General features: G+C 37.7%; 1 protein-coding gene across 1 annotated transcript in view; it reads left to right on the forward strand.

Annotated features, from left to right (window-relative positions):
- The window catches only part of LOC133526223 (potassium voltage-gated channel protein Shaw), a 177,412-nt gene extending 173,259 nt beyond the window's left edge, over nucleotides 1-4,153 (forward strand). The window contains exon 10 of the mRNA XM_061862751.1: nucleotides 2,263-4,153. Coding sequence (XP_061718735.1) covers nucleotides 2,263-2,663 — 401 coding nt within the window. The 3' untranslated portion in view covers nucleotides 2,664-4,153. The remainder of the gene's footprint in view (nucleotides 1-2,262) is intronic.
- Nucleotides 4,154-19,230: the final 15,077 nt, after the last annotated feature.

The following is a 19,230-nucleotide window of genomic DNA, read 5'->3' on the forward strand; positions in this document are numbered from 1 at the left end:
CCGCTTCCCGCTTTAACCCAATCGATGTTGTCGTAGCAATGAATGTGCTAGAAATTATGAAACCTCCAGTCATTTCCTTTTTAGGGTTCCGTAGCCAAATGGCAAAAAACGGAACCCTTATAGATTCGTCATGTCCGTCTGTCTGTCCGATTCTGTCACAGCCACTTTTTTCCGAAACTATAAAAGCTATACTGTTCAAACTTGGTAAGTAGATGTATTCTATGAACCGCATTATGATGTTCACACAAAAATAGAAAAAAAAACAATAAATTTTGGGGGTTCCCCATACTTAGAACTGAAACTCAAAAAATCTTTTTTCATCAAACTCATACGTGTGGGGTATCTATGGATAGGTCTTTAAAAATGATATTGAGGTTTCTAATATCATTTTTTTCTATACTGAAAAGTTTGCGCGAGAGACACTTCCAAAGTGGTAAAAAGTGTGTCCCCCCCCCCCGTAACTTCTAAAATAACAGAATGAAAAATCTAAAAAAAATATATGATATACATTGCCATGCAAACTTCCACCGAAAATTGGTTCGAACGAGATCTAGTAAGTAGTTTTTTTTTAATACGTCATAAAAATTTAAAAAAAAAATTTTTTTCATCAAACCCATACGTGTGGGGTATCTATGGATAGGTCTTCAAAAATGATATTTAGGTTTCTAATATAATTTTTTTCTAAACTGAATAGTTTGCGCGAGAGACACTTCCAAAGTGAAAAAATGTGTGTCCCCCCCCCTGTAACTTCTAAAATAACAGAATGAAAAATCTAAAAAAAATATATGATATACATTGCCATGCAAACTTCCACCGAAAATTGGTTCGAACGAGATCTAGTAAGTAGTTTTTTTTTTAATACGTCATAAAAATTAAAAAAAAAAAATTTTTTCATCAAACCCATACGTGTGGGATATCTATGGATAGGTCTTCAAAAATGATATTTAGGTTTCTAATATAATTTTTTTCTAAACTGAATAGTTTGCGCGAGAGACACTTCCAAAGTGAAAAAATGTGTGTCCCCCCCCCCCCTGTAACTTCTAAAATAACTGAATGAAAAATCTAAAAAAAATATATGATATACATTACCATGCAAACTTCCACCGAAAATTGGTTTGAACGAGATCTAGTGAATAGTTTTTTTTTAATACGTCAATAAATTAAAAAAAAATTTTTTTCATCAAACCCATACGTGTGGGGTATCTATGGATAGATCTTCAAAAATGATATTTAGGTTCCTAACATCATTTTTTTCTAAACTGAATAGTTTGCGCGAGAGACAGTTCCAAAGTGGTAAAATGTGTGTCCAAAGTGGTAAAATGTTGAACAAGATCTAGCAAGTAGATTTTTTTTTAATACGTCTTAAATGGTACGGAACCCTTCATGCGCGAGTCCGACTCGCACTTGGCCGCTTTTTTACTTCTCCACACATTTAAACAGCGTTATCATTTGCTCGTGTCAGAATAGCTAGTAAATAATTTATGGTGAACTTAGCACCCGATACGTTAGTCAATACAATTATAATATCTGGAGGTTTCAAAATCATTCTAGTTTTTGCATCGTTTGTCATTTTTAACATTTTCTGTGTCGTTAAATTTCTGTGTCAGTCACCAGTGCTCGGATATTGCTTTAGTTATTCATTAGGATTAAGGGCGCTTTGATAATTATATTTGTAGTGATTGTTTTTGAGTTGCGAGTGACCCCGAAGTATGTTTTCAGGCAACAACCACCAAACAGCTATCAAAAACAACATTACGCCTCCCGAAGCCTCCAACACACCCAATACTCCCAACACTGCGGTACACATCCAAAACAAATATAAGCTTTACACTAACTGCCTTAAAACTGTACTTTTAGACCAGATCCTATAACTTGTAACTTATTTTATCGAACACAGAATCTTGCAAAAGTGAACTAGCTAGTAAATGTTTAATAATATGTTCTTACAGCAATTTTAATAGTAATCGTATTGTTCGATATTTGCCTAGAATAGATGGTGTCTTAACTGTATTTTAATTTTTTCTTTGTCTATTTCTCTAACTTTGTATGTGGGTTTATGTTATTCATTAGTCGGATTAATGGCCTCGTTGTCCTATTAAATATCTTCTTCCTTACTTCTAATACTGATAACGTTAAACAATCTTCCTATTACCCAAAATTTAACAGGCATGGCAGCATGAACGTTTCTTCAATATGAATGTTTATGTTGATGGTGTCTAATATTGCTATTGACTCTTGCTAATTATATTTCATTTCCAACAGTCGCAAGTCTGATGCCTGGACTGGACATGTCAGTGACCACACGCCTGTCCCCCAGCCCTCGGGACATGAGTCCAGCTCTGGCCATAGCTCTCCCCATGATGAAGTCAGTCAACATTGTCCCGGCTCAGTGCTTCGACAACATGGCTTTCCACAGCGAGAGGGTCGAAGACAAAGACAGTGACAAAGAAGATACTCTCAGCAAACGTTCTAGTCAACAATCTCTCGAAAGCGATAACACACTTAGAGTAAACAATTACAAGAACGGATACATGAATAAGAGTGCCGAAGAGAAAACTGATTGTAGAACGCCGTTGCTTAGAGATCATAAGATAGAATCGCTGGATGAGAACAAACTTAGGGAGAATAAAGCTGAGAAGAGAAAGTCATCCGCTTCAACATAACAGTAAATATTGTAAATAATATTGCAACCGCTATTCTAAACTTTATTGGATAAGGCCGTGGAGTAATATAATATTATGATATTGCAAATTGAAGCACATGAAATAAAAACTGTTTTTAGTGTCAATCAATTTATTGCTCCATCGCCTTGATCTATTGAGACCAATAGAACTAAGAATGCTTTAACTAACGCAAGTAAGATAATGTCCATTCATACCATTATACAGTGCAGAGCAAAACAACGTATGGTAAACCAAACAGAGTATTCAAACATATGTATTGACTAGTAAATTATATGTTTAACCGTACAAGTTTCGCGTAGTTTGGGAAATGACATGCCTTCGTATCCATGTTAAGAGTAGACTGTGAGATTTACTATAAGTAAACATATATCACTGATCCTGATTGAATAATAAAATGTTAAGCAAAAGTGCCAGGGCATAACCTATTCAGGCACGTACAATGGAGTTAAATAATGTTATAAAAATAAGAAATGTATTTCTCGCTTAATACCTCATGGCATTTTTTACGAGGCGGTATATTGAAGAAAGTGTCATTAATTTCTGTGTTGTTTGTTACACGTATATGTTTGTCGGAGGGCCGTCGCCCAGGAAAAAAAAATACTTTCAAAACATGTGTAATGTGAATGATGTAAGAGTGTCTACTGCTAAATATTTTGCAGTAAAATCGAAATTTCTTTTTCTGCCTCTATTGCTTGAATATTTAGGATTGATAAAGAGTTAGATCAAGACATTTCGATTTTCGCAGTAGGACTTTTATCGCGGTAGCTTTTATTGTCTTTGTATGATTGGTGATGTATGTAGACTTATAGGTAGTACGTGGATAGTGTTAATATTCAAGCATTCAAGGCCGTGATAGCTGTAAGATAGTTAAGAAGTGCTTGGAGCACTTGCGATTTACACATACGTACGAATATTAGAATATAGTTGCCTATCACAAATTAGAGTAAATGTTACGTACCTTTATATACCTAAAATGTACAAATCGATCTTTTTGGCTGAATTTTAACAACTATTTCTCTAATAACCTTATCCAAATTGACAATAAAATGTTAAAATTTCATACAAAATATTAATTTCTGACTTGAAAGTATCAATACTAATATCGTCATCCAAGTAATTATAAATAAGATTTATTTACAATAACAATATACATAGATAGATAGAATACCCTTTATTGGCACACCTCAGTTAAAAGATACAAGAAAATAAACAATTGATTAAATGTAGAGACAGACAACAGGCGGTCTTATCGCTAAAGAGCGAGCTCTTCCTGACAACCTTTGGGCAGCGGAAATAATGGATACATAATGGATATATACAGAGGATTACTATAACTAGCTTAAATCTCGAATAGGCCCTTGAGGCATTGTACCAAGGATGCTGGCGGCATTTCCTCGTTGTATCGCAATACTGATACCGTGATACGTTGTACGAGGAAGCCGTCAGCTCTTCGGTCACCAGTAACGTCAACCAGAATTGTCCAAGTAACTCGACCACCGAATGCATTTTAATAGTAGATTTTTTTGAATTAGTTAAAAAACCGAAATAAAAATATGTCTTTGGTATTAAGCGTACCGTATAATCATCTAAATCACAACACATCCCAAGCCTTATTAAGTTTAACATGGGACTTGGTTGATTTATGTAACCATATTAATTTATTTAATAAGAGGGCCTATTATAATAACTCCGTTGAATTCATTAATATGGAAGTGCTCTTAATTAATTTTCATTCGCCTCGCATTTCACAACATCAACTTTTGTTTGGCATAACCTCCTAAGGCCCAGCCATAGAAATGAAAAATCCTAAATTTGCCACTAGAATTTGAACCTATAGTGCAGGGAATACAGTTGATTTTATTTTGTTTGAAAATTGAATGAAACTAACCAAATGCAACTCTGTTCCAATTGAATATGATTTAAATTTCATGGAACTGAATAAGTCCTATAGGTAGGACCTTGGGCCTTACGAGGATAAATCCGAAGGCGGTCTCTTTGTGCAAAATTCCAATTTAACATTTGGTCAAATTCCACGCCCAAATGTCAGCTGTTTTTGACTTTAATTTGTTCGAGGCGTAATATTTGCCTGTAAACATTTTATATGTATTTGCTAAAATACAGCAGCTTTTTCGCCGCAAGGGTTTTCTGGATTTATTATTTCGATCCGCGAGAGCTGCCAAACGGCACAACAAATCAGTGGCATACGTGCTTTTTAACACATGAATATAATCCAATATGAAATATGATATCACATTCTTTCATTACAAGTTGACAAAATTAAGTCAAAATGATCGATAGCATCTAGTCATTAAATATAATCGACCAGGATTCGGTAACCATTAACATGTTTTAATAGTTTAATTAAAGCATCTATTCGAATGTTAACTTCAATACGTTTCCAGTCCATTAGCAGAACTTTGTATCGGGAAGTATTTATTAACGAATAGTTTTTCTTTATGTTTTATAGAGATCGATTCTAATTTAACAATTTGTCTTGGTTTTAACTGGATTTGATACTACCTTGACGACCGTATTGGTGAATGACGCGCACGACTAGCATTCCATTCCACATACACAAATCAGCGTGAGCGATCTTGAAGGTCGTTTCAAAATAAGAAAAGGTCGTATTGAAGATCATAACCATAACAAATTGTTACATCCAAATCGGGCTCATAGAACAAATAATAATGATGTAGAAGCAACCGATGTAGCTGATGCTCTAGCGAGTCTAGGGTTCATCCATTAATTACATCACACGAATTTCGAGGTTGTTGGCCCCTCCCCTCTCCTTGTCACACTTGGTCACATTTAGCAAACCCCTTCCCCCTCTGGTGTGACGTCACATTTTTAGCAATTACGTTTTCAACGAAATCGGAAATCGGATAAGGTATTATTACTATATTATCAAAATATTTTTGACAAAAGAGAATTTCATAATACAATACCGATAAGGAAAGAAAATTAAACGAATACATTATTTAAACTCGTTATTTAAGTGCACAGGGAATAAAAACAAACTGGGTTACTGATGAACTTAAAGTTACGTCACAAAGTTTGTGACTCCCCCCTCCCCCTTGTCACAACATGTCACATTTTATTGACCCCCTCCCTCTCCCTAAACGTGTGATGTAATTAATGGATGACCCCCTAGCGGAAAGCTTACCAAAGTTCTAAATATCAACAAACATGAAACAACAAGCATTTTCATTCACAACAAACTAATCTAGCTTCCCGAACAGTTCGATTAAGTAAACAATCGATATAGTTTGTACATATAGCTAACATAGTATTAAATTTTTGTATCTCAACAGTTACGATATAAATAAATCACTAGATACACATATCATGGCACTCTTTCATTCTTGGTGTTACTTTACATGTAAATAAATATACTTATCATAGTTAATAATTAAGGGTAGATAGATGTAAACCAAAGAGAAATTGAAATAGAGATGGATTGCCAAAGAAAACTTTGTAGCCGCAGTAAATTTACTGCCATCTTTCGACATATGATTAAAACTTTTAGAACGCCATTTGACTTTGATCCTTATTCTTTCTATATGTGTTAAATTTGTTAAATATCAAAAAGTGGCGCCATCTACTAGATCATAGGCCAAAGGTATATAGGCGATGGCGCCATAACTTTTGGCCTATGCTCTATTTCAAATTCTCTTTGATGTGAACCAAGTGGTTTTGCTTTTAAATGCATTTTATTGTTATTTATATAAGGGCAAAATATTTATTTGACGAAATTTTGGACGATAAAATGAAAGTGCGCGTCTAAACTCAGGGACCCTCGGTGTTTTATATAAAATTGTTATCGATAAAGGAAATATTTAAATTAGACTGCTTGTACTTTAAATTGGTTTCAGTCATATCGAAAAATTATTGTTTCAAATTTTATTGTACGCATAAAATGCAATAATTCTAAAGTAAAATGTAGATAGCACGATACTGTTTATAAAAATATTTGTATATACTATTAAGCTTGTATGATTTACATAATTTATACCCAAATAATTTAAACTGTACCAATTAGTGTCATATAAAATAATGTTAAGTCTCGTAGTGATTTAAATTTAATTAAATTGTTTTATGAAGTTTATAGTTTGCCACGAAAATGATTAGTAGCGAAAATGGAGCTAGAGGACCACAACAAGTACGCGTTTCACATTGATTTATATATTACGAGTATTTAATTACGGCAAAATGTTAAGGAGGACTCACGTTCGGATCCGTCTGAACCGAACCGTCCGTTCGGGTCCGTCCGTCGTGTTCGGCTTCTGATCCGAGTTGAGGCGTACGATATTTATTTTTCTATAGCCAGCCACTTCACACTGGTCACGTGATCCTTTCTGTAGAAAACAAAGTGTCGGACAAATTGACCCGGATCCAGCCCATTCTAGCGTGAGTCATCCTCATAGTTCTGTTTTCCTTTACTTTTATTTGGCGGTAACAATTTATTGACATTTTATGACACATATCAGAATCTGATCGTTTCGGATTACATTATTATTGGCATTTATTTTGGTTCTTCGTCAAAATGGCTCATAATTCCAATCCCAAAACGAGTCCTTACCTACCACTTTTAAATGTATACCTACGGAATTATCATATGAAGTCAATGTGGAGAAGACCGACTACAAGCTCTTTCGTCGCTTTTCGGGCCGATTCTAACTTTAAGATACATCAAATATTAGGTATATACGATACCAATCGGATATGCTAGTGTTAAAAGTGACGTTTCTTGAAACAAAAACGTCACTTTTGACACTGACATATCCTATCCATATCGTATCTAGACCTAATGTCGTATCTTAAAATTCGAATCGGGCCGTCTGTCAGTCTTCAGTACCTAACTGAAGTATTTATACACAAATATTTCACTTACTGAAGGTCGGTAGAGTAGAAGGAGCGAAGCTCTTCCTTTCTGGCGGTATCTAAGAGAAGTACGTATAAAAATATCCGGACTTATCCACATTGACTTAAAACAATTATTTACTTGTACCACATGAACTACGCGTGACAATGCATGATATTTTTTTTCCTAAAAATTGTTTTGAATTTTAAAATGTTGAAATGAATGAACAAGGCCTATTTTGGCAAAACATGGCCCAATAACTAGGTTAGTTACCTATGCACAAAGGGTAAACACCAAAATACGATTATTTCATGTAGGTACTTTTATCAAAATTGTATTAATTATGAGCGAAATTTTGGCGTTTATCAATTTATGTTAAGTACCTATTACAACATTTGATCGTTATACGATTCAACATATTAAAAAAAAGAATGCATTAAAACAAGTTGAAATAAACAAGAATTCCAGATTAACATGGAAACAAAATTTATAACTTATCATAATATTAAAAGGTAGATTAACAATTTTGTTAATGTTTTCATCTAATTTATACAGAAAATTTTATAACATTATTGCTTAGATAATATGTAGTGCGCTGACATCAAATTTACTTATGATGGTATCAATTTATGTTATGATTGGTAAACTATAATATACGTATTTTACTTTTTCAACAAACTGCAATGTGGTCGTTAGGTTATTTGAAATCTCTGGGGCGTGGTATTTTTTAACTACGAAAAGTAAAGGATGACTCACGTGAAACCGGCTCAGGGCCAGGCCGGGCCGTCCGGAACTTCGTTTTCTGTATAAAGCATCACGTGATCACGGATTACCCGTCATAGAAAACGTAGTGTCGGATGCCCCGGCCCGGCCCCGGGTCGGCCTAACATAAGTCACCTTAACATTATAACATTTCTAGGAGTACCTTTAAAAACGGTTTAATCTGTAAATCTCAAAATACTGACCTTTGTAAGACATAACTATTTTTTTTATACTACGTCGGTGGCAAACAAGCATACGGCCCGTCTGATGGTAAGCAGTCTCCATAGCCTATGTACGCCTGCAACTCCAGAGGAGTTACATGCGCGTTGCCTACCCTAACAACCCTCCCTCGCCTTGTTGAGCTCTGGCAACCTTGCTCACCGGCAGGAACACAATACTATGAGTATAGGGTCTAGTGTTATTTGGCTGCGGTTTTCTGCAAAGTGGAGGTACTTTCCCAGTTGGGCACTGCTCTGATCTGGAATGACATCCGCTGTGCTGTGCCCTACCACACAAAGCGAGACCTAACTATTTATCAAGTAGAAACTTATGCGAGCGATACTACAATTTATTATATGAAAGGAAAACTTTAAAAAATTACCAGCTCCGGCAAGACTCGAACTTGTCCAATCCACCGGTCTAATCGTGTGTCAACTACAAAGCCTCCGCTTTAGCCTCCGTAGCTCAGTTTAATTTTTCCTTATTTACGTTAGTATAAAAAAATTAAGATATCTAAATAAAAAGTTACTAAGAATCTATAAAACCGTCATTCGGCCTATTCTCATGTACGGCTGTGAGGCCTGGACACTAACTCAAAAAGAGGAAAGTCAGCTCCTGATAGCGGAAAGAAAAGTGCTCAGGAAGATCCTGGGACCTGTCCGAAGGGACGACGGCTCCTGGAGGATCCGGAAAAATGCCGAGATCGAAGAGTTGGTGGCTGAGCCTAATATCATCGGCGTAACTAAATCCCACAGACTTCGCTGGCTCGGTCACCTACTCAGAATGGGGGAGGATCGCGTAGTCAAGGAAGCCTACTTGGGGCGACCAACCGGCCGTCGACCGATCGGGCGCCCCAGGTACCGCTGGTGGCTGGTGTGATGTCGTGGAGGCGGACCTGCGTCGGCTGAATGCCAATTCATGGCAGGAAACCGCGCTGGATCGGGACAGGTGGCGTTCTCTCGTTTCGGAAGCCAAGATTCTTTTTGGATCGCTGAGCCAAAGCAGTTAGTTAGTTTAGTTATCTAAATAAAAATACGCATTTAACCGATTTGATCTCATAAGATCTCCGAGAACAATTTTGTGCGGAGCTCTAAAAATGAACACGCTAGGAAGGTCCAGGTCCGAACCGAGGCGTTTGAAATCGTTTTCTACAAAAAGCATCACGTGATCACCGATCCCGATCCGGACCGTTCTAGTGTCATAATTAAGCCTTGCCCGCGTTTTACTTAGGCAAGAATTACGTCTCCAATTCTTGCCTAAGTAAAACGCGGACCTAGCTTACGATTAGTAGATAATTGTTACGATTTAAAAAAACCGTTTATGAAGTTATTCAATACACTTATATGATAACTTTATAGCATTTTTCGAAGATGCAAAATATTCGGCCCCAGAAGTTACAAATATCCCCAAGCGATAAGGTTTTGTTCCGAGAACATTCACGAGCAATGCTAGGATAAGGTTTCACAGTGAGTAAACAGGGCTTGTATCTTATTGTATAGCATCTATATATACATATACAATTAAAAAAATACAAAAACAAATTATTTGAAATATTGTTCATTAAACATGTGACATTATTTTGTGTGTTTTATTTCATAAACTTCAATGGGTTAGAAAATGATTCAGAAGGTTAGAATATTAGAATTATTGCAAAAAAGAAACGTTTTATGAATGATCATTCTAAGTGTCTAGTGTTATCAGAGTACCTATACCTACTCGTATTTAAAGTTATTGCTTGGCAGAAAGTTAAAATGAAAACGTAAACGTTTGTTTACAATATTACATTCATAAATATAGTAATAGTATTCAAAATTAGAACAAAGTTAGTGTATGTACAGTCACATCTGAAAACATCGACACGACCAAAGTGCCAAAAATATGTATACAAGACCTTTTATGGCCCATATATTAGGGTTGTGTATACATATTTTTGGCACTTTGTCCGTATTGATATTTTCAGACGTGACCGTACATTCGAAATTTCTATAACAATGCAATACTTGTAATATGCTTCTAAGGAGCTTACACGTATCAATTATGAAAAACGTTGTTTTGCAATCGAAACTTGTATAATTATCTAATTCATTGGATATATATTGTGTATCCAGATACATATACATTGTATATGTATCTGAGGGCCTAGCCAATATGACAATCGTTTGTACAAAATGAAATGAAACGCTATTATTGTCTCTCTATCACTCTTCCGTGTTATTGCGATAGAGACAGATAGCGTTTCGTTTCTCTGTGAACGATTGTCATGTTGGCTACGCCCCTGATCTGATTTTATACACGTGGTAAGTCACAGACGTGAAAAAATTGCAATCCTAACCAACTTTATAAGTATCTCGACTCCAAATCCACGTAACATATGGAAAGCATCCATCAATCTTAGCTTTACTCGGAGCTGGTTGGAAAATCCTTTTACCAAGGATTGTGAGCATGTATTTTACAATGGATATACTCTTACAATAGAGGTAAGATACTTATCTCCCATATTGTTAGCTTTAACAATGCATCTGTGAGGTAAAATGTAATTTGAGGTCGATTGTCAAGACAGATAGGGAGACAGATTTATATTTATTCAAGCTGTGAGAAGGGAGCGGTTCTTTTAAATTCTTATGTATGTACCTATATTACACCAAAAGTAACGTATCAAATTATGGAGCAAATGTATTTACTCTCTCAAAGCTTAGGGGTCATCCATTAATTACGTCACTCTTTTAGGGGTACGAAAGGGATCAAGAAAATGTGACATGTTGTAGCAGGTAGTTGCACAGGATCGAGGCAAGTGACACGCTCTCGTTTCGAAGGACAAGATTCTTTTTGGATCACTGATCTAAAATAGATATTTGTGACAAGGGGGAGGGGGGAGTCACAAACTTTGTGACGTCACTTTAACTTCATCAGTATAGTCGTTCGATTTGTAGCTGGCCCCGACGTTCTAATCACGACGACGACGACGACGACGACGACGTTTGTCTTTTGTTAATTAAAACGACACGTGCCACTATACCTGCAAAAAAAGGGTGGTATAATTCTAATTGACACCTGAGCGTGGGCTAGTCCAACGCTCAAAAAAACAGTCTAGGTGCGCTCTCCAATAACGCGCCTTTGTTATGCATCTCGAGGATACCTTTGGACTGGTTCTGTAGCGTTCGACTCGCCGGCACTCAGTAACCGTAGTGGGACCACACAAGAATCACAAATTATTTTTCCATTTGTTCATTTTGTATTTTATTGCAATTTCCATAGGAGTCGTAATTCAACAACCGGTTAAAGTGGCCAGATCATTTTTAGGGTTCCGTAGCCAAATGGCAAAAAACGGAACCCTTATAGATTCGCCATGTCTTTCTGTCTGTCTGTCCGATTATTTATGCAGGTAGTAGCACGTGCGGTTTCACTTAACAATAGACAAAGGATTAGCCCGTCGGGGCCAGCTACAAATCTAACGACTATAACCGAATTTTTTTATAATTTTTTATTCGCTGTACATAGTTAAATCATGAGTTTTTAGAACGAAAAATTGTTTCTACTCGTGTAATTTTCTTTTCTAATTGGTTTGTGTTATAAAATTAGAACGGGATTCGTAAAATTAAAACAATTACCAATCATTCCAAGCGGGGAAATAGGACAATATTTTTTATGTGTTTCCACCTAATTGCTAACAGGACACAGTGAAGTACACCAATTTTCAGCACTAGAGCAGATACGTATCACTTTCTGCACCCTTCATAGATCAACAAACACACAACTGACAGACCATGAGATATGAAATATAATATAATCCTTTATACATTTATACGCTAAGCTCTAACGTTGCGCAAAATATTAATGTTAAAAATGGCCGTGCGCACCAAATTATTTAAATTTATATTACCTATTACCATTTTAATGACCAAGGTCATTCCATATCAAGCGTAACGGTTAAAATTAATAGGGTTTGAAGCTGGAATTAGGGTTATTAGTGAGACCCTGACGATTATATTTGGTAATGATTTTAGTTTCAGCCTAATGAGTTGACTGTTGTCAGTCACTCAGGGTCTTATACTGATATCCAGAATTAGGGAGAATAAACTAACATTTGAAAATAGTATATTACATACCTAGGGAAGTAAAGTCAGAAATGTGTCCTTATCATATATAATTCGTCGACAAACACGTGATCTGAGGCTTTCTTATTATCTTATATAGTTTTTTTTTTAATATCTTTTTTTTTCAATAAGGTATATATTAAGGTAGGCTTTTAAAATATTGACGTTTATAATTTTTACATGTATGTTTACAAATATTTAATTTGATTAATTTAATAGCCGTATACAATATTTTGTCACAATTTCCAATCGTGGCTGAATGCCGGCTGGGTCTCTGTGCCTTCGATGCCTAACCTGTCAAAAATTACAATATGGCGGATGAATGTTTGAAATATCAGAATAATATCGCTTAAAATTTAGTTTTTTATCCGCAAGTGTGACCAGAGGTAAGAATATTACAAACTCGGGCCTTTAATTCCCTCCAGCCTGCTGCTTCGACTGTAGGGAATTATCACCCTCGTTTCCAATATCTCACTTACCCCCCTAGTTGCACAATGTACTATTTCTGTTCAACCAAGCTAGAAAGTGGCAACTTCGTTTAGCACAGCGGGCCGAAAGTTGATGGTTTACGCACGGAGAACGGAAAAATGTTTTCCCTGAGATGAGATTGTCTGTAACAGACAAAACTGAAAACGAGAATCTAATTATATCTTTTATTTAATCTCACAAGCACGGTTACGTACTACGTACGTTAGGTTACATTATGTACATAATTGATGACTTCTCCTTTCGTAACAAATGTTTGGACCTTGACCCACTGCGTGTAGGACCGAGCGCATTAGCCAGTAATGGGGGTCGGAGACATTACACTCAAATAAACTGCGCACACTGTGTATTACTGACTTTTACTCCGTCTTAACACATGAAAATAAATAAATAAATATTTGTGGACAATCTTACCCAGATCGACCTAGCCCCAAACTAAGCAAAGCTTGTAATATGGGTACTAGGCGACGATACACATACGTATATAGATAAATACATAATTATTACATAGAAAACACCCATGATTCAGGAACCAATATCTGTCTTCATCACACAAATGATAATAAATTTCAATCCATAGACCGTTTTACTGTTCACTTTTTCTACAATAGTCCCAATGCCTGCTGCGACCGGTTCATGGGTTTCTATTGTTGCACCTGTGAACGGGTTCCAGCAGGCGTTCTACATGACATTAAATCTCTCCAAGGGGCCTCTACGTGTTGGATCTATATCCCGATTTATAGGCCCGTGAAATCCAAAGTGAGAACAAAGGACATAATATCTACTGGCTTAGCCACCTCGAAAGAATGGGAGAAGATCGGGAAATCAAAAGAGCATACTTAAGTCAACCAACTGGACGCCGTCCTGTAGGTCATCCTAAGTATTAATGAGTGAATTAGATTGGAGGTAAAACTTCATGAGCCCGGCGTCTAGCATGAAGTACCTAACTTGAATTTGTGTAGAATACTTCTGGGATTTTTGGGCAGTAATCTACACAGAAAACTATTTATGCCTATACAAAGTATAATTTACAAGAATATCAAAAATAAACTCTGTATAAGCTTAATTTTATTGCCCTTGGTATAAAAAGATGTTACATTTAAGGCTAAATACCTAACAACCCTGACAAATTACGTTTTTTTGCTCTCCTCAAAAATTTGTCAAAATCGAGATACTTTTTTTTTATTTATTTTTCAAAGGCACATATACATAATCAATTTTAAAGTTACTCGCCAAACTGCTTATGCGGTATGTTGGCGAGACAGCGCTCATTTTTTGCATTTTTATTTTTATACTTGTTTTATGCTTAGGGCAGCTGAGGGTCCCTACCCTACTGACTAGGCTTCTTCTTCTTTTCTCTTCTTTATATTAGCGCCCTGTTTATTTGCTCGACATTGTAGCCTCAGTGGCGGATTAACCGAACAGCAGAAAAAGCATATGCTAAGGGCCCCGCGCCTAGGGGGGGCCCCGCGCACCGACCCCCTGACCATGCGATTTCGGTACGCGAAACCGAACAAGTTCAAGTCGAAGTCGCGCTCCGAGGATCCTGTACTATCACATTTTATTGCAATGTATTTTTTGTAAGTCAGTGGCAATTTTGAAAAATTGTTATTATGCTGTCTATTTTTCTTTATTACGATACCAAGTTTGTAAGGTTGAGGAATGCACGGAGATTTAAGGCTTACGCAAAGACCAGGAGCAGAGTTTCACTTAAAACCGCAGAGTATCTCAAAGCTTTTGTGCATGGCGAAGCTGCAGGAAAGATCAGAGCTCGGAGACGAACCAAAGAAGTTGTGTTAAAAAACAAACTGGTGAAAAGTAAGGAAGGATGATGATCAGGTTTGCGGCCGTAGGAGGCTAAAGGGCGCGTTCCTCTCCGGCCTGCCGGGAGCCCAAAATATGCCGAGTTGTTGCAAAGCCCTGATCGTCGTGATCGAACCTACCTAATTGTAAAAGTGTTATAAAAAAAAAACAGAGCTCCGCGTAGGCCGAATGTCACGCCCTGCATCCGAGCCGGAAACCCAAAGCATGCCGGAAAGTCGCACTTTCGAGCGAGAATTAAGGCCGAGCAGCAGGCGAGCCGAGTTCACATTCATTCCATATCAAACTCTGTTCTCTTATAATTCAGCATTTGCATGGAGGCGCACCGCGATAGAACGCTACGGGCTTCCGTCCTTATACGGAGCTCGGCCTACAGCCTCGCTCATACTAGGGGCACTAGGGCATCGGTTTCATTTTAAGCTCTGCTTTCCTGCAGCTTTGCTATCAGTTTCGCACGGGATCGCGACGAAATCGGGTCTTCCGGATATTCAGCCCTAGGTGGGACTCAGCTCTTGGTTTCGTTTTTTGATGTCACGTGGCCATTGATTCCCAGTTCCCATTGCGTCCCTGATACATCCTACCTACTTTGTTCGTAACAAGTCCGACTCACGTTTCACCTATTTTTACAAGCTTTTATTTAACTTGTTATTTTATTTTATATTTATTGTTATAGCGGCAACAGAAATACACACTTGGTGTAAATTTCGACTGTCTACCTGTTACGGGTTATACGATAGAGCACACTGAACGACAGATTTATTGGTCATTTTTTTGGATTTTTGTACAGTGTAGCGGTATTAGAACAAAAATCTAATAATTACGATTTTTCTATGTGTAGTAGGTATAGCGACAATATAAATTTACATAGAAAATTTCAAGTGCTTATTTATAATAGTCTTCATGCGGTACGTGGCCGCCCCGATCGTCTACTGCCAGTCGATTGCCAGCGGAGACCCTGCTTGGACTTGGGCGATCAGTAGAGAATGAGGCTGGCTCAACTGAAATCGGCTGGAAAGAGCTGGAAGTAGCCGCTCAGGATCACGACAAATGGAAAATTCTTCTGCGAGCCATATGTCCCTAATGAGGGATAACAGGATTACATCATTTATAAGGGTTTATTTGTTTTTTTTTGTATCGCCTATTACGGTTATAAAATACAGACCTCAAACTTGGTATGATAATAAAAAAAATACACTACATTTTTAACACGGTAAAAACTAGTTCGAGCACAAGTCGAAAAAAATTAAAACATTGTAAAAATGTTGTGATAGTACTGAATCCTCGTGGTGCGAGCCCGACTCGTAGTTAGCCGTTTTTTTTTTCTAACCAGAGGGGCCCCGCGAGTTATTGTGCTAAGGGCCCCGCGCCTTCTTAATCCGCCCCTGTGTAGCCTCCCAAAGTAATATGACTTTTCTGTTTTCTGCAAGCAATATGGACGATTGTTTAGTGATGTTCAATAAATTGCTACTAGCCCTAGGATCAGGCCCAAACAATCCTGGCGGCCCTCTGTGGCATCAGAGTTGACAGCAATCGGGCTATCATGGCCCGTGGCGGAGCACGCAGCCAAAGACAGAACGAGATGGCACCGCACTGTATAGTCTGATACGTTACTTTTGATTCTGAATACATCAAATATTAGGTACTATGGAGTGTGGAATTAAGAGGAGTGGCATCTCTTATGGTAGAACTGTTGCAAAAGTGTCCAGCTGTCAGCTATAAATAATAGTTCCAAATCTCTCCAGAGTAGCGCTAGAGTAGCTAAGAACCTAGGCGTTATTGACGGAGTGAATTGCGCTGTCTATGATTAGATTTTTTTGTTCAAGTACCCTAGGTATTGTAGCGCCACCTATTTAAAGTTTTTTGATGACAGTTTTTGGTACATGGAGATTTCGTTCCTTATCTCCACCTTCCGTATTAGATACGATATGGATCGGATATGTCAGTATCAAAAGTGACGTTTTTGTTAAAACAAATGTCAATTTGGACACTGACTAATATTTGAAGTATCTTAAAGTTCAAATCAGGCTAACAGTGTCTGTAGCTCAAATAGAATGGAACACAACTTTTTTGATAAGAAAATGGTAGTATGTTCATTTTTTTTTGGGAAAATGTAAGTGTTACTGTTCAAAAGACGAACACACACGAATAAAAGACAATACACACATATTAGAAAAACTAAGGAGAATTTTCCGGGCAGAGTTAGGTGCACAGATGTTGACCATAAAATGAAAATTGGACTTTCTTTTCTTCCTTTATTATCTTTCATGACACTTAGACATACAGGAAGCTTCGTACCAAATTTCAAGATTCGGAGTTCACGGGCACCCTGTAGGTTTGGATTCCCTTGCGAGTGTCGAAAATTTGCGGCATAAACGGCTGTATCTTTTGATTGCGTTGGCTTAGAAGTTTAATTTTTTCACAGCTCCAAGGGACAGGTAGACCTCAGTATTTGATATAAATTCCAGCTTGATATCTCCACGCGTTCCTGGGAAAAAGAATTTTGACAGACAGACAGACGGACGGACGGACAACAAAATGATCCTATAAGGGTTCCGTTTTTTCCTTTGGAGGTACAGAACCCTAAAAACAATTAATGTAATTTTGATAATATTGTAAAGGTTATTAGTGCAGGTAAAAGAATCAGAAGCGCTGGTGGCCTAGCGGTAAGAGCGTGCGACTTGCAATCCGGAGGTCGCGGGTTCAAACCCCGGCTCGTACCAATGAGTTTTTCGGAACTTATGTACGAAATATCATTTGATATTTACCAGTCGCTTTTCGGTGAAGGAAAACATCGTGAGGAAACCGGACTAATCCCAACAAGGCCTAGTTTATCCTCTGGGTTGGAAGGTCTGATGGCAGTCGCTTTCGTAAAAACTAGTGCCTACGCCAAATCTTGGGATTAGTTGTCAAGCGGACCCCAGGCTCCCATGAGCCGTGGCAAATGCCGGGACAACGCGAGGAAGAAGAGAGGTAAAAGAATCACGTCACCTAATCGTAAATCACCCTGTATAGCCTCACTTAAAACTTACACCTGCGAAGCTCATCTTAGGGTCGTTTCCCGAATGGGGTCGTTCCGACGATGGGTGCTTTAAACAATCGTAATGACCTTTAAATTAGACGTGTAGGATGAGGTTAAGTGCCTGGTGTAATAGGTTTTGTACCAAGAGTTGGTATTATCCACACATCTAGAATCACGCGTACGCTTACAGAAAATTGAAGTGTGCAAAAGGGAAGGGTTTTTTTTCTTTTTCTTTTTTTTTCTTTTTTTAAACAACAAAATTACACAGCATTACAGTATATAGTAATGCACTGCGAAATTTAGGACAGAAAGTATATAAATGCATACACATCAGGTACAGAATACAATCTGGGACTAGGTAGGTCAATATTATTTTAGGTTATATATCCGTACACAAATAGAAGGGTATTGATCATTAAATACATGAAAAATAGAATTACAAAACACAGGAGAACCTTAATAACTAACTGAGGACGGACGGTCATCCATTGCCTCACAATGGTTTTTGCATTGCTCACAAATTTGCCTCCAACTACTGGCAAAAAGATCGCAGTCTGGAGCCGACTTGATTATCACGTATATGAACATTTCTTGAGTGCGCAAGAGGCAGACTACAAATGAAAAAACGACACTTTTAAGCCTCATAACGGCCGCTACAAAACGCTGTATTCAGGAGATTATATCTATGAAGACATTCAAGGGTCTATATGAAGTCCTCAACCCGCTTTGAATTAACCCGCTTTGGTTTTTGGCGGTGGTACAATTCCTCTTATGCATGAAAGGTCAGCCCGCGTAGCCAACATGCCAATCGTTAACGCTCCGTAGCGAACGAAACGCAACTGATAGTGATATCGCACTAATATGGATGAGTGATAGAGATGACTACGCTACGCTTCGAAGCGTTTACGGCATGTCGGCTAGGCGGGTTATAGTGGAATGTATCACTTATTATGAATTTAACGTATGCTAAATTAACATGGAACTTGGCATGAACAACATATATTTATGTCTGAAATTAGTTTCATTACTCCGTCGCATCTTAGTCACACGGTGCGGAGAGCAGGGGCTGCGGCGGAGGGTGCAGCAAAGCTCAAGCATTCCAAATACTCCAACTTGGAACCAGTTTACGACTTTGTCCCGGTTGCGGTGGAAACTGGTGGACCCTGGTGTTCTGAGGCGAAAACCTTTATTAAAAATCTGGGGCGGCGGTTAAGAGAGCGAGGTTTGGGTCCCCGTTCTGGATCATACCTGGTCCAGCAAATATCATTGGCAGTACAGCGCGGT

Source organism: Cydia pomonella, chromosome 16 (genome assembly GCF_033807575.1).
Source record: "Cydia pomonella isolate Wapato2018A chromosome 16, ilCydPomo1, whole genome shotgun sequence".
Classification (NCBI taxonomy): Eukaryota; Metazoa; Arthropoda; class Insecta; order Lepidoptera; family Tortricidae; genus Cydia; species Cydia pomonella.